This window comes from Anarhichas minor, unplaced genomic scaffold, assembly GCF_050575085.1.
Source record: "Anarhichas minor isolate MPS153535 unplaced genomic scaffold, ASM5057508v1 ptg000042l, whole genome shotgun sequence".
Taxonomy (NCBI): Eukaryota; Metazoa; Chordata; class Actinopteri; order Perciformes; family Anarhichadidae; genus Anarhichas; species Anarhichas minor.
In genome coordinates, this window is record NW_027466488.1 from 4,272,652 (window position 1) to 4,298,717 (window position 26,066).

At 40.0% G+C, this 26,066-nt stretch overlaps 2 protein-coding genes and 1 long non-coding RNA gene across 5 annotated transcripts; 2 read left to right on the forward strand and 1 right to left on the reverse strand.

Annotated features, from left to right (window-relative positions):
• Positions 1 to 255: 255 nt before the first annotated feature.
• On the forward strand, positions 256 to 7,190 carry mthfsd (methenyltetrahydrofolate synthetase domain containing). Of its 2 annotated transcripts, none has more exons than XM_076109869.1 (8): positions 256 to 479; positions 817 to 920; positions 1,797 to 1,910; positions 2,202 to 2,297; positions 2,444 to 2,534; positions 2,997 to 3,109; positions 3,464 to 3,589; positions 5,156 to 7,190. In XM_076109869.1, the coding sequence occupies exons 1-8, from the start codon at positions 452 to 454 to the stop codon at positions 5,894 to 5,896; spliced, it is 1,413 nt and encodes a 470-aa protein (XP_075965984.1). In that variant the 5' UTR covers positions 256 to 451; the 3' UTR covers positions 5,897 to 7,190. The 2 variants fall into 2 exon arrangements, with proteins under 2 accessions (XP_075965984.1, XP_075965983.1); XM_076109868.1 differs by having other exon boundaries at positions 258 to 479; positions 2,202 to 2,315.
• Positions 7,191 to 9,989: 2,799 nt separating this feature from the next.
• On the reverse strand, positions 9,990 to 12,567 carry foxf1 (forkhead box F1). The gene is made up of 2 exons (XM_076109870.1): positions 11,521 to 12,567; positions 9,990 to 10,416 (listed from the first exon to the last, which is right to left on the reverse strand). Exons 1-2 carry the CDS (start codon positions 12,497 to 12,499, stop codon positions 10,253 to 10,255), a joined length of 1,143 nt encoding a protein of 380 aa, XP_075965985.1. The 5' UTR covers positions 12,500 to 12,567; the 3' UTR covers positions 9,990 to 10,252.
• Positions 12,568 to 13,587: 1,020 nt separating this feature from the next.
• Positions 13,588 to 25,445, forward strand: LOC142969971 (uncharacterized). Of its 2 annotated transcripts, XR_012959148.1 has the most exons (3): positions 13,592 to 13,709; positions 19,112 to 19,310; positions 22,438 to 25,445. It is a non-coding gene; the product is annotated as an uncharacterized LOC142969971 (long non-coding RNA). The 2 variants fall into 2 exon arrangements; XR_012959149.1 differs by lacking the exon at positions 19,112 to 19,310 and having other exon boundaries at positions 13,588 to 13,709.
• The last annotated feature ends 621 nt before the right edge of the window (positions 25,446 to 26,066 follow it).

Genomic DNA, 26,066 nt, shown 5'->3' on the forward strand with positions numbered 1-26,066 from the left:
AATGTACATTTACTCCTAAATGTTGTAAGTTCAATGATGACATATAAACTTCAGTTAAAAGATCCTCTCGTACTGTTTGACCTGTTTTGTTTTTTATTTATTTATTTGTATTTTATTTATAAATAACAACATTATTCTTGTGTTTAAATGATAACTGTCATGAAGTTTCACAGTCCGGTACAGTAGGTGGCGGCATGCACCTTAAACGTTGGTTTTCAGTCCACCAATAAACTGAAAGAAGAAGAAGAAAGAAGAAGAAAGTACGGAGAGCTTCGTAGGCCCACATGCTTTTTGCTTCGCGTTTGGCTAAAATTGGCTTTTCTAAGCCGCCGTAGCAAGGAAAAACACTGACAAGCAGCTGCTCCGTTAGTATTATGTTACAGAGCTCACGTGTAAGACTTTACTTCGTATAGTGCTGTAGCAGAGATTAATTTGGATCGCCAATAACACAATGGAGCCCGTCATAAAAATAAATCCTGGTAGGTTAAATGGTCGTGTTGTTTGTTTGGACGTTAAAAATTAATGGCGATGCATGCTAATGTGTAGCATGTGTAAATGTTTGGCTAGTGCTACTTAGCCTAGCTTAATTTGTAGTTTGTTATAAAGCCTGTTCCGTTGTCGAAGATAGTAATTTAAATCACCAGTAACGCAATGTAATATGTTATCGAAGTCAATCCGATATATTAAGTGTTCGTGGCGTTAGTTTTTTCTCGCGATGAATGAACGTCAACGCATGCTAATATGTAGCCGTTGTAAACGCGTGGCTAATGTTAGCGCAACTTCACTTTGTTAATGCGTGTGCGGTTTTCTCTACAGGAGCGACGAAATGGGACATTCGTCAGAAAGTTTGGGACTACATCGAAGATAATAATCTGGCCAATTTCCCCAGGCCTGTTCACAACCGAATCCCAAATTTCAAGGCAAGTTAAAGCATTTTAATTGAGGAAGGCTTGCAGTGCACGACCAACGCACGGTATTGCTTTACAACTAGTTGTGAACCAAATTAATACACCGACAACTAAACTCATGACTCAAATATGCAGTGGCATTAAAGTCGACATTGTTGCGAAGGCTTTCATGTGCTTATCAATTAAACTTTTATTCATACAGGGTGCTGTACTCACTGTGACTTGTTAACTGTCTTTTGCATGGGGGCCACGAGTACTCGGGACAGTATGTAGTAAGTAATAAAACAGATGTTCAACACACAGAGCTTTATTTTAATAAGACGACCTAGAAAAACACACTTAAAGTCGTAACATTTTATGAAATAACATAGTGAAGCCTATTCTGTAGAACCAAATATGTTAAGTCACAAAACATGAAGGTATAAATACTATTTCTTAAAAAAAAAAAAAAAGTTTTCCTAAATGGGTATGTAAATGAGCCCATGTTACTAAGTGTGTGTTCAAATGGTAAGAAAGTAAATAGCCATGTAAAATATTTGCACATAATGGTTTTTAATAAAAGTAAATGCATGCATGAGTAAAATTGCTACAATAATTACATCATGGGGTATGAGGTTTTCGCAGCAGCTCTTGGCTGACTTTGTAATGAATGTCTGTCTTGTCTGTGCACCTATGCTCTTTTTTATTTATTTTTACTGTGTACTTACTGGCCAGGGTGCAAGTCAAGCATGCAACAGGCTTGTAGACCTACAGGAGTTCAAGTCCAGCCAGACAATCAAAGTAAACCCAGACAGACCTCAGCAGCAGGCGCGCTTTGTCACTCTGGAAGTAAGTTAACTCTGGAAAAAAAACAAAAAAAAACTTGTACCTTCCTCTCCTCTCAACCAGGGTGCTTTCACAGCCTGTACCAAGGTGTCTGAGCTGCAGGTGTTCACCCAGTCCACTGAGGTGAAGGTGGATCCTGATAAACCTCTGGAGGGTGCCCGGCTTGCAGTGCTGCAGGTAGCACACAAAGAACCAAAGTGCCCCAGTCTATATTAGACATTTCTCTCTCTGTCCTTTCTGTTTTGTTACATTGTCAATTTAAACTACACGGAGGGGTTCATTTTAGGCTGTTAGAAATTCAGAATAATTATTCAAGAGGCAGAATTACAAATCCTCTGAGACTCCAGAACTTGCTAAATAAGAATAAGTACTACAACTGAATTTATTCCAATCTATTTTTCATCTGCTAATCATATTACGTAACTGTAAATGTATCTGGTGGCTAATCTTTGGGAAAATCTTTCACAGGCGCAGAAAACTTTATTGGTCCCAACTCCTCGTCTTCGTACCGGCCTTTTCAACAAGATCACTCCTCCCCTGGATGCCAGCAAAGAACAGCTACGCGTATGCTCTTCCTCACAGGTTTCAACTTGAGTTTACATACTTTTATTAACATTCCGACACAGAATTTCATTATTATTGAAGCAGAACCCCCCCCCCCCCCCCCAAGAGCTAAAATATTCCTAATTTCTTTTAACTTCTTCTATCAGGGTGTGAGAGACTTCAGTGTGCCTGTGGACCTGGATGCGACGGTGAAGGTAGACCTGGTCGTGGTCGGCTCTGTGGCCGTGTCAGAGACAGGTGACCAACGATTCACCACTTCACCAAATCAATTACATACTCAGAGCCTGAAGATAATGCAAATTTCCCTCACATTAATTTATTTATGGATTTGTATAAATATGGTAGATCAACAGTGTTGTGAGCCCAAGACAGTAAAGTATATCAAATCTAACAAAAAAACAGATTAAAACACACTCCTTGCACATAAATAAAAGTTAAAGCCACAAGTGTTGCCTGCAATTATTTGTTTTAGTTTAAGTACTAATGACTGTTAAGAATACAGGTGGAAAAATCAACAGCATGTTATTCCATCCTACACTTATGTATTGTACAATGTAATGCACAATACACAAGAACAGCCGTGGTGTTCGCAGACACACCTGGCGGAGATCTGCCCTCTGCTGAGGGCACCTTTCTATTTCTTTGTGTTGCACTTTTCAAAAGCTTCCTTCCTAAAAGAGGCTCTCCTCTCTTCTGCAGGTCTGCGGATTGGAAAAGGAGAGGGCTTTGCTGACATGGAGTATGGCATGATGGCCAGCATGGGAGCTGTGAATGAGTCCACTGTGGTGGTTACGATTGTCCATGACTGCCAGGTTAGTTTACGCTTTCTGTTCTCAACATGTTCCCTCGTGGCTCTTTATTCTTTTCAACTACAGGTGAGCTTATTTGATTAACGCTTCCTGCACTTTTACTCACTTTATCAAATATAAACACTAAAAATATGTCACTTGTCAAGTGGTGCTTGCTGGTGTGTAAAATGTCCAAATTTATGGCAAATGCGTTACACAAATTCCAAAGGTCTCACATGATGTGTGTACACACACATTTCATAAGTTGTAACTTAAAAATATGATTTACACAAACACTTTTCTGTTATAAATTTGTTGATCAAGCACATGATTACTGACGTGTAGCTTCGGTGCTAATTGGAATGTGTGTGCGTTCAGGTGGTGGATATTCCAGAGGACATCGTTGAAAGCCATGACCTGACTGTGGACTACATCCTCACACCCACCAGAGTTATTAAGACAAATAACATGTTCCCCAAACCACTGGGAATCTTCTGGAATAAGGTAAATTCATAGAACTTTTCTTTGCTGTGTCGAGTGCTACTGCAGGTCCACCATACAGGCATATACAGTGGTAGGTCAAACTTCCATTTCTGTTTGGTTTGTTTTAAGGTTGGTTTAAAATATTGCATCAAGAAAAAGGATATACATCATCACTACATCCATTTTAATAATAGCTTAATTAAAAGCAACCCATCAGTGAGTCAGTCCTTATGTAATGTTTTAATCTTAAAATGGAACAGACTTATGAGTTGCGTAACTAATAAAAAAGTGTGGAGGCAAAAAGGGTAATCAGACTGAGGAAATAAACATTTAACATACAGAACACGATGGTTCAACCCAATGTTTAACCAGTTGATGAGAACAAAAAGTGATTCATCTTTACAGAATCAGAACCTCTGTTGTGCTGCATTTTAATCGGGTTTTAATTACACTAATTATTATATATATAATAATTATTATATAAAAACACATTTTCAATGATAAAATGCATCATAATGAACACAATTATGTTAAAAATTAAATATGGATGTCATCCCAATTAAAATAAAATGTCTTATGAACATCAGATGATTTAGTTTATTATGTGTTGTAAGACATCTGAAGGCCAATTGTGCTGTAATTTTAAGCTGTGGCCTGTCTCTGTCAAACTGGAAAAGATAAAAGTTTATTGAATTGAGAGGCTGTGTCCTGACTGAGCTCCTAACAGAACATTTAGTCTCTGCTCAGCGACACTGCCCTCTAACGGACATGTAGTGACACCACAGCTCACTTCTTCATTGCACCTCTGTATGCATTTAATGCCTCTGCTCTAATCATCTCCACTATATTAGTCTTTTTGTCTCATTTTCTGTTCACTCTTTTAATCAGTAATAATACAAATATTAGGTAGTGTTTTAGTTTTATATACATTGTATACTAAGACACATAGCAACCTTTATCATCCGTCTATATATAAATGTGTCGGGACCTTAAACTTTACTGATTCATTGACACTGGCCGACGGATGTCGAGTGGTTTTCCACCTGATAATTTGTCTTTAATTAGACATGCTGGGAGCATTATTCGTAACGTGTGGATAGTTTCTGTGTGTCCTCTGTGCTCCTTAAGACATTCATGTAAGTAAACAGGACCTAGTGACCTCACTGGCAGGAAGGCCATGTCTGATCATCAAAGGCTCCTCTGCCCTGCCAGATATGCTCTGCAGGGGAACGACGGGTCAAACGGGCCAGTCTAAAAACAATAGCCCCGTACATCCTTTACAGGACCGGTCCGTATCAAAGGCTGCCAAGACACTTTACAGGGCCAACAAATCAAAACGGCAGTCTTTATTTTTAACTGCTTGGGAAATGAAATGTCCTGCTGCTATAAAGATGGGTATTACTGTAGCATGGGTTGTGAGCTGGATGGAATAATACCAATTCATTTGTCAGCTTTCGCTTTGTTATTAATCTAATTCATCCGTAGGTATGGTGCATTGGCTCAGAGGGCTACTTGTTTGCTGTGTATGTGTGTGTCACACCCCTCCTCTTTCAGCTTTACTGAGCCTGTCGAGTTTTGTGTCTTCAGCTGACCATTGAAAAGCTGGAGAAGATCCCCATCCTGAAGAAGTTGCGTGCTCTGGAGGAAGAGGCCGGAAAGGATGTAACACTGGGGGTGGCGCCCCCTGAAGCAGAGCCTGGTCTGCAGACAGGTCAACCCAAAAGGCAAACTAGACGGAGGCCAAGGCAGAACATAGAGCAGGATGATATGGGAGAATCCAGACAGGAGAAAATGTCAGAGTCAGAAAGGAAAGCCAGACAGCGCCCAGCTAGAGTGAGGAAAGAAGGCAGAGGAGATGGTGGGGGAGGTTATGAGAGAGGAAAGGGAAATAGAGGAGAGGGAAATAGAGGAGATAACCTGAAGGAAAAGGGCCCAGAGGAGGGAGGAAGTGAAGTCATGTCTCAACGTAAGCTCCCTCTGAGTGTGACCACAGTTTACCTGGGGGGAATCCCTGCTGGGCTGCGTGTTAGTGAGCTGAAAGCTGCCCTCAGAGAGAGGGAGGCCGCCCCACTGAGGCTCACCTGGCAGGGAGCTCAACACAGGGCCTTCCTGGACTACAGCGACCCTGAGGCGGCAGAGCAGGCCCTGGAGGCTCTGCAGGATCTCAGTCTGAATGGTCACAGTCTGCAGGCTGAGCTGGCCAAGAGCCAGCGTGGAGGCAAGCGGTCCGGACAGTCCAATCGGAGACCAAGACCATCAACACCTCCGAAATCTGATACGGCGCCAGCAGATACTGAGAGTGATACCAATGAAAAGACTGAGGAGTAATAGCAATAAGCAATACTCAGCCCAAAAAGTATTAATTGTGGAGCAACGTAAAATTGCCTTAAGAAGAAATAAGTTTGTTTTTTGATATTTTTGGATTTATTACAAGAGGACATCAGTTATTTGAACCATAGACATCTAAATTGAAGGCTAAGACTAATGGGCTTAGACAATTTGAATAGAATATGCAATAGTTGAATCAAAAAGCATTTCACTAAAAAGGTATTTTGTACATGTATCATTTCATAATACGTAACAACACACCTAATGTGCCTTGTTTATTCACACACTCCTCGCGGTCGTGTGTCCCGAGAGCCTTCGGTTTTTGAAGGTCGTTTTTTTTTAGCAGTTCTTAGCGATGGTCGAGTTATTTTCCTTTTAAGACTGTATATACAGTCTTATTTGTTAAAATAGAGTAGAGTAAATTGTTTTAAAGTGTTCAATACATTTTATTTCCACAACCAGTTCTCAGAGTTGCCTCCTTCAAGGGAGTCTTGTTTTTATACCCGTTTGTCTGCTTGTTGATCTCGAAACCATTTTGGTCAACTGATGAACTGGTTAGTTTTTGTTGCGGATAGCGCAACCATGTGGTCATTTAAACAGTTCATACCATCCTGATGATCCCTGAGCCCGGACGCTTACAAGTAAAATGAAAGAATCCCTGCTCTAACATTTCCATATCCATATACATTAGGTTTGACTACACAGGAGTTGATTCTTTTAAAAATACGTTCAAATCTGTAATATTTAAATAGTAGCATTTTTCTTTTCCCATTTCATTGCGAAATACCAATGTGATCCATTTCACATAAATTGCTTTACTGTGCAGTTGCAACCAGATTTTGAAGATGTGGACGTATTTGCAATTTTGATAACATCGTGTTTAAATGGCCATAATTCTGACTCAGTTGAACATCTTTACAATTCATCCTTTAATACGGCCCAGAGTTTAGGTATTCTCAAAAAAATGCAGATTATAAAGATCTAAACCTATTTTATTTTTAAACATTTCGAGGTGTTTTGTAGCCTTGTTGGAGCTATGCTTTTTGATTTCTACTTCCTTGCAGTTTCTACTTTTTTGGGAATGGACATTGTAAATTCAAACAGTGATAATTGTATCTTTTGTTGACAGAAATGACACATTCATGGCTTCCCGTTTGGTTTGGCCTGTTTGAGTATGAAGCCAGGCTCACCATGTAAGGGTTAAGAGATGCTACGGTGCCGGCTGAACTGTTCTTGTGTTAATGCATCAGTTTGTAACCTATTGTAACATTCTCCATTGAAGCATTTGACTGTATTGGCTCCGGCTAAGTGTCTGTTTTTTTTTTTTTTTAAACAAAAATGTTTTATCTTACTTTGGTTTCGACAACTGCTTGAGGGGTGATGTGTTTTCACATTGTTTTATTTAGGAAATCGCACCTGATTGTGCTTTTTTTGAGATCAAACTGCCAACCTGGGAAAAACCCAAAACTCTGACAGTGTTGTAGTCGTCACAAAGCCTGTTACCCCTCAAACTATCCTTATCAATTATACAGATTGTTCTGATGAGGAGGCAGTAATTAGATGTCGAAAGTTAAACTAAAAGCATGATATCTCGCAATCATTGAGCTCACACAAACAAAAAACAAATCATGATTTACATTGGTGATTTTAAGGAGACTTTGGATTATGCAACCAGTTCGTGTTTTCTAGATGAGTAATCTATCATTTAGGGTGACGATTCATTGACTTGTTTTGATAATGGTGCTGGTACAAAGCAAAAAGTAACTAGCTGAAATACTAAGAGAATTAAACGCATGCAAGCACTCCTCCAGACTCAAGCCCCCAAACACGTGCATCTCGTGCCCTGTAATGTTAGAATCTAATGTTTCTCTGCACAGACGTGGTAACGGATCACTCTCGTGTCAGTCTGCAGTGTTAGACGAGTGTACTGTTTTCGCTGAAGGCACAAGCACACGGCATGTCTGTCTGCACAGAGCATGCCTCAGGCTTTTTATGGAGCTGTCATCCAGGCCTGGCGAGGGAACAGCTGTGGAGCCCCATCTCACTCCCTCTGCCCCTCCAGAGCTCTGAACCTCGGCAAATGTCATCGGTTTGTTAATGCGCTGTTCAACTCCTGTTGAGCCTGATCTGCCTATATGCTCGATGGCATTGCTCATTTTACATGGGGTTCAGTCCGTGGTCATGTAAGATTTCAAAGCAACTCGAGTATTAAAGCACAGAATGCTTATGGACTGAAGCTCAGATCTATGTACACACAAGCCTCGACAACGTTACAAAGTAAAATGAATAGGACATCTTAAATTACCATTCAGTTACTTGACTGGGTGAACTATGTGGGTGCTCACAAAAAATAGATCGCGGCGGCCATGTTTTTCTACATTTGAAGCACCTGTTACTTTCAACACCACAAACATTCCTGAAATTAAAATAGTTTAAAATTCTTAAAAGATAACACTTTCTTATTTGACCAATTATATGAAAATACCTTGCAGCCAGTAAAACTAACAATTTTAAATTGTTGCTGCTATAAGCAACAAATAAGGAAGCCAATGAAGAACATTTTCGGCTCATGTTCCTTTTGTAATATAAGTAAATTGGCTTCATTCACTCGTGACATCTTATTCCTGTGCCTCTGCTATACATTTTGAGCTTGATATTTGTGTAATATATAAGTACAAGAACAAAGCTTTCGCCTCCCTTCATATTTAATGGAAAGCCCACTGAACCTCTTTAGTTTGGGAAATGTATTTTATTTTAGCCCATTTCTTTGTGTAGATTCTCAAAAGTTAGTGCTCCTTGGACTCCTTGGACCAGCCCGAGCGAAGTACTGCAGGTTTTTCAACCGGTAACCAAACGTGGTTGAGATCTCTGCCTCTTCTCGTTATAGAGGCCATAAAACGATTGACTTTGTAAACCCTTTATTTAAAATCTATAATCAATTAATCATTGTTTTGTGGAAAATCTGATTAGTTCATTCAATGTCAGTTTTCATTAACAGGCACGTCCTGCTCCGGCCAGGTGAAAACACACTGTTAGTTAAACTGTCAGACTCTGGCCTCAGTTGTGAACTGCATTATAACAAGACACCACTGTGATATTAACATTTGTACTACTGTACAACATTGTGAACCTTGTATGCCCATTATGCTTTCATTGTTAGGCTTCAAAGATGAGTAAATTAAAGCCACGTGAAATCAGATTCCTTTTTAATTTGGTTGATTCATTGATTGCAGGCCTGTACATTTATGTTGGAGTCCTGTTCAATTGTTATAAATACTGTGATGCTTCAGGAAAAAGCAGAAATTGCTTCACTTTTTAAATACCGCTAATTTTGGTTTATTTGTGTAAAAGTGATGACCGGTGTGTGATTTACAGTTTTGGTGGGATATTTGTTTGCAGTGAAAACATTTGGCATGAATTGGGTGTGTGATGAAATCAAATTTTTTTTTTTTTTTTGGTGGATTTAGGCTTAAACAGCCGAACAGATATATTTTATTTCTTACAAATGATTTGTTGTAATATAGCCTAAAAATTTGCCCTCATTGATGGACCCTTGCTAATTTCCCTACCATTATATACAGTGCTGAAATTAATAGTCTACATATCTCTAACACAAACAACATAACAGTGCTTACAATATATCCTCAATTTTCATTTCAAAACAATAACAAGCGTTCTGACAAATATTGCCAATAAAGAATATACCTCCTTGGCCAATTCGCCTAAAATTAAAATATGTAGGCCTACAGAATAAATAAAAAGATGCGCTTAGGCTATTCAAAAAGTGCCTTCATCGTTTTTACACAATATATATGGACATGTTTTATGTGATGTCCATAATTGTTCCTTTAAAATTCAACGTTGAAAGTCCAAAAATGAAAAAAAGAGCCTCGATCTAATTTGTCAGAGAAAAGAAAAGGGAAAAAGTCAGACGGAGAAAATGGACGTGTGCATTTTTACAATGACCTACTTTAACAAGAAGAATAAACATTAACAAAAGTGTGAAGTGGTAGTCATCCGCTCTGCAGGACTAAGTACCAAACAGCAGCAGGGTTTCATACACCCAGTCTTTACCCCGCTGGTCGATGTTGATGGCATGAAAAAGTTTTTTAATATTATTATATATTATTATTATGTGGTTGCTTTGTGAGTGGCCTGTCTCCGCGTCTTTGCCGGTGTGTGAAACAGAAAAGTAGTCCGGTCTACTTGAAGCAGTGGGTGCTCTCCATGGGCCGGGGCATGCCTTTATGTCTCTCAGTGGTTATTTACTCGTCTGTTCTCGTTTCAGTTCACCCCGCTGCATGGCTCAAGTCTGTGCCACCGTCCTCTGGTCTGCAGGTGTCCGTGGGTATATCATCACATGACGCAGGGCTTGATGTCCTGGTAGGAGACCTGTTGGTGGTGGTAGTATGCGCTGCTGCTCGGTGCGTGCATAGTTGAGGACGTCATGGCGTTGAACGAAAAGACGAACTCCTTTCGGTCACACATGCTCGGAGACTGGGAATGGTACCGAGGAATACCTACGAAATTTAAAATATGGATTAAAAACAATGACAACATGTAAGGTCACACCGTGGTCTAATTAGACGTTGACAACTTCTAAAAATGTGTTTGAATCTTACATATCGCAGACATTTATAAATAATAGAATAAATATAACAGTTAGATAAATATTTTCTGCAGGATTTAATTGTCAATTATCCATGATATACATTTCATCTAAGAGCAGCCAGCCTTGACTTTCATTTTAGGGATCCATTGATAGTTGAAAGTTTAAAGCGTAAAATATAATATGAATAACAGATTCGTGTTAGAAACAACTTGAGAATCTAACACTCTAACTTTCTCGAAGATTAAAAAATATATTTTCAAGATAAATTGTGTGATGAATTGGTAGAAGACCTTTATTAGAGCATCATTTTGTTTTACTAACTCTACATATGGAGCCTACATTCCTCACAGACTCCACGTCCATTAAGCAAGCGCGATTAAGATTGTCAAAAGTGGAGCAGCTTCAGGGCTAATTGACAGTGGCCCTTTTGCACGCCAGTCCCAGAGGAGTCGGGGCCACGGAGCAAGGCAGGCTGGTCCTGACCGCGCTTGTTTTTCTTGCCCGAAGATTGGCAAGAATCCTAACAGACTCTCCATGCTTTTTTTTATCACTTCCAGAAACTGAAACCGTGCGAGTTTGAAACCCCTATTTTTCTTATTTATTTGGAGTACTGTAATCTTTCTATCGGAGCAGAATGAAGCGTACATTTCCGTGGGAAAAAATACGTCGTTTCTTTTAGTTGCATCAATTTCCTTAATGGGCTTGAGTTTTTCTTCCGTTTTGTACAATATGAGATAAGCTTGTGTTCCGTAACGCAAACGCAGTGATAATCAAATACGGAAAATCAATGATTTATAGGCCCACGTTTGGCAGAAGACTATACACATATGTGAGCCTGCGTAGAACATATTGTTTATACCCTCTTATGATGAAATGGTTTGGCATTTGTAAATATTGCTGAATCATATAATTCCTATGATTTAAATTTCTCACTCTTTTACGCAGTGTTACGCAACATTTTTAGAGTTTTTTGAAGTAGATAAATTAGAGGTTAACATATCATTGAGCCTACCTTGTAAATCTGTAGTACTGTGACCATTCTGGTGCAGGTAAGATTGGTCTAGTGAATGTGTGGGCAAGCTTGGCTGCAGTGAGTTTGCCCCTGGATTACAAGGAGACAGCGGCTGCTGTTTTATGTAGGAGGCCCCGTTATTCAGCGAGGCCGAGGGGGCTGGAGCCCACGCCGAGGCTGAGCTCGAGTAGACAGGGTGAGGCTCCATGACTCCTCCGCTGGTGAGCAGAGGGGAGGCAGAATTGTCGTGGTGGGGATAATCACTCCCGTTGGATCCTGTACAACTTCCCATGTAGGAATGTCCACTGTTGGTCGACAAGTGTGACATGGTGTGCCCGGACAGACCCATGCCGTCCATGTTACCTGCCAAGTGCCCATTCATCATCCCTAGCCCACTGTCCAGAGACAAACTGTTGGGCGGACAGGATAGGCCCCCGCCGCTCCCCTGGAAGTTGTAGGACTCGGGGATGTGGTTGAATCCCAGGCCGTTCATCATGCTGTACATGGGCTTCAGCGCCTGACACTTGCGCCTAAAACCCCTGGGTCTCCTTCTGAAGGAGCCTTCCTCGAACATAAACTCACTAGCCGGGTCGATAGTCCAGTAGTGTCCCTTCCCTGGCCGGCCAAGGCCTTTGGGCAGCTTAATGAAGCACTCATTCAGGGACAAGTTGTGACGCACGGAGTTCTTCCATCCCTGGTATGAGCCCCTGAAAAACGGGAAGCGGCTCTGCAGGAATTGGTATATTTCACTGAGCGTCAGGCGCTTGGTTGGGGAGCTCTGGATAGCCATGACTATTAAAGCAATATATGAATAAGGGGGTTTCTCAGGTCTGCGGATCCCTGCGTTTGTCTTTTTGGTTTTCGTAGTGGAGGAGGCGGTTTCCATCACCGCGGTCTGTCCGTGCGGCTTCTCCGGGGCAGACATCGGGCTGCTCTGGCCAGGAGTCTGCGCTGGGGGCTGCTGGACCTCTGCCGTCATTAGTTCAATTTTGTCTTCGGGATGGCAAACGAAAAGTGTTGCTTTCCACCTTTCCAGCTATAAACACTACAAAGTAAGATACTTATTTGCTGACATAAAGAGCTAAAAAAAAGTAACCAAGCAAACTTAACGCACGAGCCAAAGACTGTCTTCTTAACTCTGACTTCTTCCGTTTGATTCAGTCCTGCAGTAGTCTGGAGCCGTACCGCCTTGTACGAAGCGTCCGAAATGGGATAAGGAGCAGAACAGGAGCCGCTTTCCACTTCAGTTGGTGTGTTGTCGTGCGTCCGAGGAGCTCACTTTTTACTTATCTGTTGCCATCAGCGCATTGGAAGCTGGATGTCTTGGCCATCCTAATGTAGAGACCCGCCCAGTTCCCTCCTACTCCAGTGGTGGGCTGTAAGCATGCACATCTGTGTGCGTTCACTTTTCAGGGAATTTTTTTTTTGTCCATTCTTTACATAGAAATAGGGAATCTACTGTATATATACAATTTAACACGTTATATTATGTACGCTATTGAATATAATACATTAGAATTGGTTATAATGTATTATATAATCACATACTGATAGTACCAACGGGCCTTTGGATGCAGATTGTGATTTCCCTGTTTTATAATGTAACTTTATTTTATCTGTATTATTATTTTCAACACTGAATATCGCTACTAGTGATATAAACTGCATATGGGTTCATATACAGTGCAAACTGTATCTCTTAATTTCAGGTCACATGTTAGATGCACCAGCACGGCAAATAGCTTATGTCTCCTTTGGTATTGAATTCATGAAATATTTTATAAAACATTTTTAGTGCATCAAAAGTAGTTACCAGAGAACATGCCCCTCTTATTCAAAACCACCCTCTCGATTTCTGCAAAAGATAGACAGGAACATGGGCAGGATGTTTATACAGCAAAATGTAAACATTTTCCCTGGCCTTCTTAAAATAAAAAATCAAGCAAAAGCCCCTTTAGATCAGCTAATACTCAATCTGATGCGATATGCCCGTCTGTTCGCGGCGTCCTGTGGTGATGTTGGACGTTTTTGCACATGAATATTGTTTGTATAATGCAGTCATAATATTTACGCAGGGATGCAGGAGGAGTGAGGTGGAAGCTCTGCCGAGCTGTGAGCACAGAAACTCGGACGGGGACTTGAGATCGACTCCTGCAGGCAGTTTACCATCGAACGATCCAGGAATTAAGGTAAAGTGGATTAACACTTCTGAGTCAGAAAATTACCAGCACTGTGGCCGCCTTAATTTAGAGCCACAGTGGATGTTGGTTTTATGTGACATTATATCATATAGAATGAGAAAAACGAAGCCTAAATTATACCTCAAGGCTTTTGCTTAAACTCAATTGTAATTCACTCGGAATAAGATGCGCACCAGTTTGTTTATTTGTTGTGTTTCTGAAGTTGAAACGCTTAATTTTAGTTTGTTTTACTGCCTTTTACGCAGCTGAGCGAGAGCTACAGAAAGACGATCAGTCCATAACCTAAAACTGTTGACAGTAGATTGCTTATTGTTCCCTGGAGATCTAGCAACTTGGTGCTTCTCCATGGGCTCAGTTAGTCGAGCTTGTTGCGCTTCTGATCTCTGCCGCCGTTACTGTTTCTATGCTTATGCGTATGATGAGTGTTGGTTTTGACACAATGGAAAGTAACACCGGAGAAAATGTTTTTGCCCTGTGCGTTAAAACCAGAATATGTTTGGAGACGTTGTTTGTTGCCTGTGCGTAAAGGTCACTAGTAGCTCTGTTAATATTATGTTTCTGAAAAATAATGTGGCAGAATGTTTGTACGTTAGATTTAATTTCACGAAATACGTTTAAATCAAATTTCGATGTAAAACTGAAATATCAAATTGTTTATTGGTGTTTACCGGAAATGTCCAGTCCCTCTTTTGTTACAGGCGAGAAAACAATAATTGTAAAATTCTCATGTTGAACCCAAAGGTGACAGGCGTGTCACTGTTAGTTTTTGCTGTTGCAGAGGGGATTTAAACTCATGGATAAATGAATGTAAGTATTGTTTTAACCGATGCCTGCTCGGCCACTCGCCTGGAGTGAGGGCCACACATTTATCAGGGTAGTAGACCACCCAGCGTGCACCAGGGGCAGGCGCGCTCCCGTCCCCTCTCTGCCCACTGCATTTAATTACCGCTGATGACTTCATTCCATTAGGGCGCTTTTTTCCCTGACACGCTCATTCGCCCCATGTCATGTTGTTCTTTCTTTGTTGTACATATAGGCCTACATATATATTTCTAACTTGCATGTTCATCCAAAGCCAGTGTCCGTGGTTAAATGTTTACGCAAACCACCAGTGTGGAATTGTGATGCGCCTCTCCCCCATTCTTCTTCCACCAATAAAAATATCTAATTTCTTTTATTTTTCATTGCAGAATTTAAGTTAATCTTCAATAGGGGTAATACAGGTATCAACCCGAAATGGCAAGTATCATCATAATAGAACAATGCATATAATGTTATATCCAGCATTCCAGAATATATTTTACACACAATTTTAATGTATTTTACAAGGGAATAGTTGCTGTTGCAGCGTCGGTGGCCGATTATGTTCGTCATCATTACTAAGGCTGGAGTCCCGAGGTCAGAGCTTCCCTGTTGCTCCATCTCATACGAAGTCATGCACTTTTCCATGACGTCCCATCATGAAATATTTGACAGCGCTGCATCCTCAGGAATGCTCGGCCACTTAGGTGGAGGTACACCGCAGAGTGCACAGTCCTGACAGGCTTTCCGGACTGTCTTACCGTTATTTAGTGCACTGAAACCAATGTTGGACCCCTCAAAATGTTGCAACGTTCTACAGAAATGTAGATGGTTTCTTATTGGCTACATTCTTCAGTCCGTCAACTCTTGTACAATGGCACACATCAACAGGCCAAATATATATCATTCAGGCCTTTTTCTCGTACACCTCAACATTGTTACTTACATATTGACAGTTCGTTCAGTTTTATCTTGCATGCATTTTTTGAGGATTACTTTCTTCATTGCTCATTCAAAATCTTGATATTAGCCTACTGACGGTGTTCTCCCGGACACGACAAGACTACATTGTGCTACATCATGTGAGCAAGTCAGGAGACAGTCAAAACGTCAAAATGATTGCTTATTCATACCAAATAGGCAAATACACCAGGCGGATTTTAGATGCAACAGCTGCAGCGGTCAGCAGCGCAATTTGATTTGGCCTCACAGAAACATATTGAACTGTTGGGGAGACAAGGCCCGATCCAGACTGATTCAGATCATTTGAAGTGTCGAATTTGTAGATTACATTTTCTTTACAATCGATCATCTTTGAGAAATAAGCCAGTTACTCTCCTCGGAGGGCTGCAGAGGGTCACTGAGAGGCCGCATGACTTTGTTTGGAGGACAGTAAGACAGAGCGATCGATCAACTGCGTAAAGTCATCCAACTTGAACTTGAATCAGGTTTTGTTGCAACACTTACAGGCTATATAGTAGAGCAAACAACTTTCCAATTCAATGTTTAACTTAATCACATGTAATTGATGTCGTGTGTTATAACAGTTGTCTTGAACTGATAGAGACCATACAGTTTGGCGAGAAAAAAAGGTAAACGCATTTTTATAAATACTATTTCAAATAAATGAAAAGATACATACAATTAAACAATCCCATGAAGGTAAAAACAAAATAGAAAGAAAAGTTAAATGTATTGGCAGCAGATTTGACAAATTGCAAATTGTCTACATTTTAGTCAGAGGGCCTGCACATGTTTGATACCATAATTTGATTCTCTGATAATAACATACAGATTTCTCCAATTTCCCTGATTTTATTTATTCTTTTTTTATGTTATGTTGAACTAAAATGACAATACGGCACAAATACAAGTGGCAAGCTGTTTTGCGCAGAAATGCTCAACATAAAAAGAGTGCTTTTTAGAATATAAACCTTTTGATATTCTTCTTTATATTACAAGGCTCTAAAATACAGAACTGTTATATTTATATTTGTTAATCTATACTTTTTTTATGATGAAACCATTCATCGTATGGACTGATTTTAAATGCATATTTAGAGTGAAGACTTTTTACTGTCTTTTTATCATACAATTTAAAGATGTATCCTAATTGGTTTTCTGGCTCTTCGTCTCTGCAGTGTCGCCTGTAGTTCACTCCGCATTGTCGCTTTAATTGGAAACAGTTTAATGTCGAGGTGGGTACCCCCTCATCACTTTCCCTGCGCTGTAGGTGGCCGTGTATATTTTCGTTCAAGTGGTGTTTATGTGAACGAGAAAGGACGGGATTGCTAGCAGACCGCTGATTGCGCGCATTGCGTCTTTACATGGATCTGAAGTGTATTTGATGGGCATCACCCTCTCCGGTAATCAGCTGCAGCAGAAGTGCGCTCGATGACTTTTTAATTCTGTTTGCAAGATATATGTTCATTGCGCTGTTAAGTGTGCCGTGTGTGAAGTTGCAAAGGAAAGTACTCACTGGGTACAGAATCTCATACAGAAAAGGTTGATTAATAAAATGCTTGTGTTACTTTTTACAACAATTTCACTGCGATGCCACTGCGCTCATTCAAACTAATCGTTTGCCAACATTCGCCCTGCAGCATAGTGTCCTTGAGCATGACACTGAGCCCACACCAGCTATGGGCATGACGGACCCAGCTGTCTGACTCAGTGGAGTTTTAAAAGCAGCAAACGAAGTATCAATTCTTATTGACCCATGCGTCGTTACAGCTTGATGGGAAGGCGTCAGACACATGTATTTAATTGCTGTCTCACAACGTGATTCAAGCAGAGGATGAGATACGTCTTAATATTTTAACATTTTACATGCACGTGTCACATGTTACACACAGACATACGCCCACCTGTCTGCCTCCGCTGCACACCTGCAGCATCAGCTGCGCAACTATCAATTGCAAGCTATAATTGATAATTAAGAGTCGTCGATTACGTTTGGATACTGCAGACCTTTAACGGAATTGTTTCCCACACTGAACTCAAATATAAGGGATTCAAATGAATATTAGATTAGCTGCAGTGTTCAATTTGTAATTTAAACCAATTTCAAACCTCAAAAGGAGATAATAAAAAGGATGAATGACTGCTGTAAGCGTATAGGTCATCTATCGTTTGACGTTTGTTTCTTGGATTATGAAGCATTCGACACAAAGTATGCTATTTTATTTATATAGGGAGCTCAGTATGAGTCATTGAGACGTTATTGTGAGAACCACGGCCTCCTCAGTAAAACTTCACATCGCCTTTCCGCAACAGTCCCTAGTGTACTATATTGTCAAATTAAAGATAGCCCACTCACATAATCAGATTGCCATTTTCTTATTTCAGTATTCGCTAGTTTGTCACATTTAGATTTAGTTATGTTTTCTGACAGCTGTATGTTGAAAAGAAAACGTGCCTTTTAGACAATGCTCAAAGAATAACATTATTTCTGGTATATTTTGTGATCACAGCGCCATATACTTTGACATGAAGGACAGCAGTGGGGAGGATTTGGCAGGTCCAGAGGTTTTACAAATCCCAAACTGTCCAAATGTGGTTTGCACTTACAGGGAAAATGTTCCATAATTTCAAATACCTGTTAAGTCGGTATTTCAGCAAATGTTAAGTGTGAAAAAGAAAAAAACACCCAAAGCATAAACAAAAACATGTTAAAAACAATGAAATGAAATTAGGTTAGACTTCAAGGTTCAAGGATGAAGAAAAAAAAAGTGATTGTGGGTTCAGGGTGTTATATGTCTGGTTGACAGACAGCCTGTCTACCCATTCATACTCAATTTACACAGCACAATTAAAAGATTAGAAATGATTAACAATATTTTTGAATATTTTCAAGTTTTACAATGCATTGGCTGCTTGGCGATTTTTAGGATATACTATATATATACATACTATATATTGACATTCTAAGATATTTACAAAATATAACATTAAAACTTTGTCAGGGACAGAATGATAAAATCCAACTTATCTCCATCATTGTCCCTGGTGTTTGGTCATCATTATGACTATATATTATATTTGTTAGGTTTCCCTTGGTTCCACTATTGTGTTTGTGTGTGTTCTTCAAATCTGTTTGAGTGAAGAATGTGGACAAGAAAAATATTGGATGTTTTAATTTGATAGAAAATGTTTAATCTAATACAGGAACAACAAGAAGCAACAAAGACACTATTGGATTGTCGACTATTTGGCTTACTGATATTTTAAGGGATAACTTTCCATCATTTCTTACTTCTCAAAGTTGATTTTACTTGATTTCACTGATAACAAATTAATGAAGTAAATCCTGCCTCTTTAAAAAAAAAAAAAATCGGATACAAGTTTCAGTTATTTAATAAACATAATTATAATAAAAAATTTTGGATGCATGTTGAGTTAAATTACTTATGTTCCTGTGATCGCCTCCAGTATAACTATTGCTCTACAAATACTGATAATGAATATGAATATATAAAAAAAAGGTGCATTGATATCCAGTTCTTTATTCCGTGAAAAAGTCCAGTGAAAACACATTCAAAGGTTGCATTAGACCACTTCACCGCCCCTCTCTTCTGTGGCCTTTCTAGGAAGATTCAGTCCCACACAGTGAGTGGGAGCCTGTTTGGTGCCCCGCCCTGCAGCCCCGCACACCTCCCAGGGCCGGTCCAACATGGTCTGTCTGATGCAGGGAGAGACATCAATAATAAGAGCTGAAGCAGAAACCACAGTGGAGAACACAAAGGAGAGAGGGAGGGCAGATGCAGGCCACAACCGGCTCTGCTGCAGGTTAGCCCCTTTGATACAGCCTCAATGGCAGTTTGATGGGTGCACATGGGGCGACATGGGTTTATACTTACGTGTTTACATGCACGTTTACATAATATCTATGGTGTTTACGCACAGCCCACTTATTCTTTTTTTCTTCACTCTGAAGGGGGATTTTCCTGTGGCAAGCTGCTTCGGAAAAAGCAATTAAGAATTCCCAAACAGTACACCACAATGGGAGATATCATTTGTGCAATGTGTGTTCCATGTCCCTCGCAGTTTTTGTCTGGAATGGCTTGGCTATTTTTAATCTGTGCACAACCGAACCCACCTACAGACAAACCGCAAATTGAATGAAGGGGAGGGGGATGCGTGGGCATGGTAATTGCCTATTGTGGAGCTCAAACTTCTCTGTTCTGCCATAAACAGCTTTGGTAGTTCACAACTTGATACCCAGTGCTCCAGCCGGTTTGAAATTAGGGCATATCTTCATTGTATGTGGGAACCCATAGCCAGGCAGTGGTTGGAATCAGTCAGGAATGCTTTGGGATGGTAACTGGATTCGGTTGTAATGCCCGGTTGTCCACAGTGGAACACAAGGGTGGGAAAAAGGCCGAGAGCATTTCCTGAGTGGAGGGGGGTCCCAGTGAAGCATCACATGCATGGGCATCATGTGACAGTAATGCTGCCAGGTTTTAGCCTATGATCCCAAGTGAAGAGAAGAGTACAGCTGTGGGGGAGGTGTGGTGGGTGCTATGGGCAGTGGCAGGGAAATTAGAGGGCAGGAAGGGGCTGAGAAAAGAGGCACATATACTGTAGCTGTTATAATGCAGTTTATTTCACAACATTTGAATTTATTCCTGAAGTAGCTGGGCATCCACTGGAATTCATAAATCCCCTATGCTGCTTCATTTTCTGTGTTATTTTCTTCTTCTGCCATTTATACACAACTGCATATGTTTACGTTTAGCTTCTCACAAAATATTAAAAATAACAAGTGTTTCAACTATGATAAACCTGAATAAATCAAATAATAAGGTATGATTGTATAAGACCCCCACCTTCAAACAATAACAAGACATGTAATCGGAGTTAAAATGCTCAAAGTGAAAATAGATGACATAACAGGAGATTTCAACAGCTGGAAAATACAAATCCTAGTTACATTGGGTCGTATTGCGTGTTTTTAAAAGCTAGAGGTTATGTATACAATTGAGGAAACCAAGATGAAAATAAAGTTGGTCTGAAATGTAGAAGACTCTCAAACAATTTGCATGGACCTTTAACTTCAGCTCATCAGTTTCCATCTAATGTCAAGTTGCTCAAGGTGGCAATCTTCAATATCATAAGACCTGTGTAACATAGGTCAAGCTTTATCCTGCACACGCACCTAATCTTTTTTAAGTTATTGAGGAATACCCTTGTTGAGTTTGAATGTCCAATATCTATCTGTAACTATCTACACCTCTGTTTCTTTTGGCTTATTTGATTTTTGGAAAATCTGCATCATGAAAAATCATGCCGCTTGGGCCACTAGCAGCTCCTGTTCGCACCGCACGGACAGAAATCAGAGAAATCATGTTTGATGTCTTTGTGTTTCAATATGAGTGCATTATGACTCTGAGAGGAAAGGGTGTGGTGTTTGTGGCACATTGTGTCAATCAGGTGACAGGAAAAGAACCAAAAACTAATATTACAGCAACAATGAACATGCTGTTCTTCTTCAGAGCACATCATCTGTTCCTATAATAAACCACAATTTTAAAGACATTTCAACAAAGCAATTCAATATTATGGTGAACAGGACTGTTTTGTTTGTTATTAATAACTGTCTGAATCATGTTGGTGAGAGTGTGTATTTGTGTCCCTCCACCTGTCCATGGGCGGATTATGAGACAATCTGCCCCTGGACACAGACGTGCAACAATCCCCACCACCTCTCAAAGGAGCAAGAAACACAGGCTTTATAGTTCTTTAGTGTCTTGTTGTTGTTGCGTTGTGTCTCTTTGTAATACTTACGCATCTCTCTGTTGTTGTGCGTCTCTTTGTGATAACTTTGCGTCTCTTTGCAGTCTTGTGTCACTTTGTAGTTGCTTCCGTCTTTTTGTCGTTGTTTTGGATCTCTTTCTGGTTGTTTTCTGTCACTTTGTAGTCATTTTAAATTTCTTTGAGGTTGTTTTGCCCCTTTTCACACTCATCGAGAGTCTCTTTGTGTCTGTGTTTGTAGTTGTTTTGGCCTATTTGTAGTCATTTTGTGTCTCTTTGTAGTTTTCTTTACGTGTCTTTGTGGTCATTTTGTAGGTAAAGGCCAGTAGGCTTGTTCGGTAATCCATGCACCTCTCTGTGCACATGTGCATGTGTATGTCTATGGCTGCCTCATGTGTGCATGCAAATTAAAATATGTCTCTGCCTTTTGTTTTGTGTGCTTTTAATGGCTGTCTTCGGCTGCATGTGTTCATGCATCAGAGCATATGAGAATGTTTCTGACTAGATATTTGTGTGTGTCCAGACTGGAGCTGGCAGCCAGACGTTGCTCCCTTTGGCTTGTGTAAATGTTGTGATGATCTTGGGAGGAATTTTACCCTATAGTCGTCAAAGGGCTTTTTATTTCCACCTGCTACCGGCCTCTTTCCGTCGGTCTGCTCTATAACAATGGTAGTGGGAAAGCTGTGGAGTGCAAAGTGATTGATGTTGGACTGTATTTGGCCCCTTCTTCAGATTGGGGCCTAAAAGGAAGTGGCTATCCCTCCCTTCCACCTCGACTACCATGCAATAACGCCGAGCTCAAGAGGGCAAAGTGCTGATCAGGACTTTCTTATATAGACCATTTTAACAAAGTGCCAATCTGCCCACAAGACCAGTTGGCAGCTGCATGTCAACAAGGTTTCATGACTTATAAATCAACTATCCTCTAGAAGAAGTTAATTTATATCACACAATTGAACCAAACTTTATCCAGTCCATCTTCTCTCCAGCCGTCACTCTTTTTATTGTCTTGTCTGGATTGAAAAGAGATACAGGCTCATCACGACTGCATTATTTCCATTTTGCTGAAGCGCAGCGTGGCAGAGAAGGTAATCTATCACCCAATTTGTCTGTCCTTCTTTTTCCAAATTTCTAACTGTGGTTCTCTTTCTCCTTCCTCCAGGCTGAAGTGGGCAGGCGTGCGGCTTTGGCCGCAGGAAGCTGTGAATTCTTTGGAGAATGGAAGATGTCTTATGAGGAGACGTACTGGCCTCCACCCACCCACTCACCACCCCAAAATGACACCTGACCCCTTCATGTGTTTATATCAGACCATGGAAGTGAGAAATAGTGATGAGTCACTCTGGCTCTGTGTTTACACTCTGGAGTCACGCAAGGAAGGAAATCAGCCACGGTCTGCTAAAAGTGGGGAGGTGAGAGAGAATAGCTGCAGTCCCCCAGCGCTGCAGTGATTTACCTCTCAGAACAGAGTTTATTTCACGTCATCTCTGCTGCGAAGACTTCAGACCAATAGAAAACAGCAACAGTAGGAGCACGGTGGACTGTTGAGGTAAAGGCAACTGGAGGTAGTCACTGAGGATAGGTGTTTGGGTTTGCATTAACTGTAAATGTAAAATAAATTTTAGAAAAAAAAGAAGCATCAATCTTTAGACACAGTGTCACTCCACACATCCCAGAAAAAACAGATTCCAGGTTGATGACGATACATTTTCTTATGTATTTCGTCTTGAAATGTTTTCAGTAACGTTTTCTTCTCAGCAACAAGGGGAGCATCTATTTACTCAATTTTATAAAAAAAATTAAAATCACCAGTCACGGTTTTCACCAAACAGCAATGATGTTGTTATTGAAATTATCTTTATTATCATTGACGTACTATATTGATATTAAGATTAAAAGAAAAAATATGATGTAAAAGAAAAACATGTAAAAGAAATAATCAAACAACTGAAGGCCACTAAACACCTACCTTACAAATTAGTGTGCATTCATTTATTTTTCTTAATATTTAGAAGTGTTATGACATTGTGTATGTCACAGGTATATCACTGGTTACACCAAATTGTACATGTTTTTTCTTTTAGCGTATGTTGGGATGTAAAAAAGTGGATTTGATAAAAGCAAGCAGCAATAGTCACCCCTAAGTGAGATCTGTGTTTGAGTAAAATATTTCATTTAAAAAAACACGTGCATTTAAGTTTGTAGAAATTCCAAAATCACAAGTCATTTTAATGTCATGGACTGTAATAAAACAGGCAAGTTAGATTTTGAACTGAGATCATATTATATTCATTTTTTAAACATCATCCAACGGTTTATATTGACAATAACTGATGTGCCTGCAGGTTACTGTTCCCTTTATGGCCTTAAAAATATAGTATCATAGTATAAATGTTCTCTTTGTATTATAAAATATATTTATGATATACATATGTGAATTAGTGCTCTTACAGTATCATTGCTGTATGAACCACACTGGACACGTATTGCTTTGTGCTCTGGAGGACTTTATGTTCAATGTACCGTAAGGTGTGTTTACTGTGACTGCAACCAGTGTTTCAAACATAGTGTCACTGTCGTCTTCCACACTGAGCGACTTTACATTTTAAATTGCACAACTGTTGTTTTCAAGAGACAGCTGTAGTTACTGCAGTTGTGCTCTGTAAATAAAAGTGACACTTTATTTCTTACCATCATTACATTGGCGCAAGTAACTTCATTGCCGACTGTAGCGGGTATCTTGTTACACACCCCCATACACACCGCCACAATGAGAGAGTCAGCAGCTCTTATTTTGGCTGATCTCTCCTGAATTGTAAGTCCTGTCAGAGGCTTTGATTGATAGTTATGTTTATCACCATATTATTAAGTAATCAGGCTCACCACAGCTGGGCCTGAAGCTCCTTAATTCAAGCTAAAGCACACGGCTTCATGCTAATTAAAGGTTTGGCAAAATGGTTTATTTTCGTGAATGAAAAAAAAAAAGAATACATATATTCTGGAAGATTCAGTACCAGCCTTTAGTATTTTGATCTTCATCAGAGAGATCAGGGGTATTCACAGGGACAGTGGAGCATCAGCATCTTTCAATACACTGTTTTACCTTACTGTTAAACCTGCAAAATTGACAATAAGGTCCACAGAGTACAGTACAGTATATCCGTATATAACATGAGAGGGTCAATCAGTCTATGTTCTGTGTATCAGCAGAGGTTCTTTCTCGCTTCGTTAATAGAGCCCGCGGCAGCCTGCGTTTGTGTATTCCTGAGGTAAACACAGTCATGGCAAAGTGGACATGCTCCTGAGTGTGTCCTGACTGGAGACAGAGAGCACTGTGGCACTGTACTGACTGAGACACTGGCAGCTCTCTAGAGCCAGGGTGAATGTGATGAATGGCCATTTGGTAATGGGCCATGTATTAGGGTAAAATAGCTCTTTTAAAAGCCCGAGCTGGAGCCGTTGCTATGGGCAATTTGATTCAGGAATCAATCAGGTGGCAGATGTTTCATGTTGGATCAGTCAACTCTGTCTTTCTCTCTCTTTCAACCAAATGAAGGAAAAATTGCTTCAATGGCTGCACGTAGCAATCGAATGAAAGTGTAAATTCACGCAGTCAAAAACATCGGCGGGCTTAAAAAAACTTTTTTAGGAACTGTATACATAAACTGATTGATCTTGAAACAAGTTGACAGACGTGATCACATTTTTTCTTTAATGCTGCACTGTAGGCACTCTTGTTCCATAGACTGTATGTGTTTGAACAAACCACCTCAGTGTCAGCCTGCGAGGATACTGTACTTACCAATAAGGAGCTGCGGTGCTAATTTCTATCCATCCTAGAAATAATTGGACATAAGTTAAATTTCTATTAATACAAATACCTATTTGCGTGTCCTGGATGTTCAGATTCAGGCAAAGTGAAATAATGAATGTGCACCATGTTTCATATCCCGTACAAATATTGTATTCCTAAAGGAGGCCTGGAGTTCTTTATGTAATAAAGGTGCCATATTGCCTTTGACTATCCCACTGTATCCTGTTTTATTTTTATATGATGTGTTTCATACTAACCCTAACACTTATTCATAATGACTTTTACATTGTTGTTGTGTCAATACGTTATGTTTTGGACATAAAGGTAACAGTTACAGTAATAAAATGTTGGAATTGGTGGTGGTACCTGCTCATATTTCCTCTAGTCTCACTCGTTTCTCTCTGGTGTACTGTAGGTTTGCTTTGCTTTTCAACACACAAAAAAAGATGCGTTAGATTTCGCTTTAACCTCAAAGTCTCGCTCTTTGCCAAATTCAAGTCAAGAACCACTTAAGATGAATTCCCTGTTTTTCTGTGGTGGTGCTGAGACTCCTATGATAAACACAGCGAGTATACATTCAGCAATATTGAAGCTGTTGGTGGTCCTGTTGTTTTCACCAACAACCAAAAGGTTTATGGATCACTGTTCATAATGCCTATGTATCTAAATACGTGGCCACTACGGCTCGAAGATGATAATAAATAATAACCTGTGTCTGATCTATGATGGTTAATTGCTGGAGCCCAGTTATCTCTGTCTAACCAGGGCTTGACTAAGAGTGGAATCATATGGGTACATATTGGTTTATCAGTCTTTAGAAGGTCATGTGAACCAGAGGAGCTCAAGAATGCTTAAAAAAATCTCCATCTGAATTTTCCCATCCAGAAAAAGCTGAGCTGATCAGTATGTTTACACTTCTGTTATGGCAGTATTTGGACATTTTTTTGGTTTTGTACCACAGAGACAGAAATAAAATT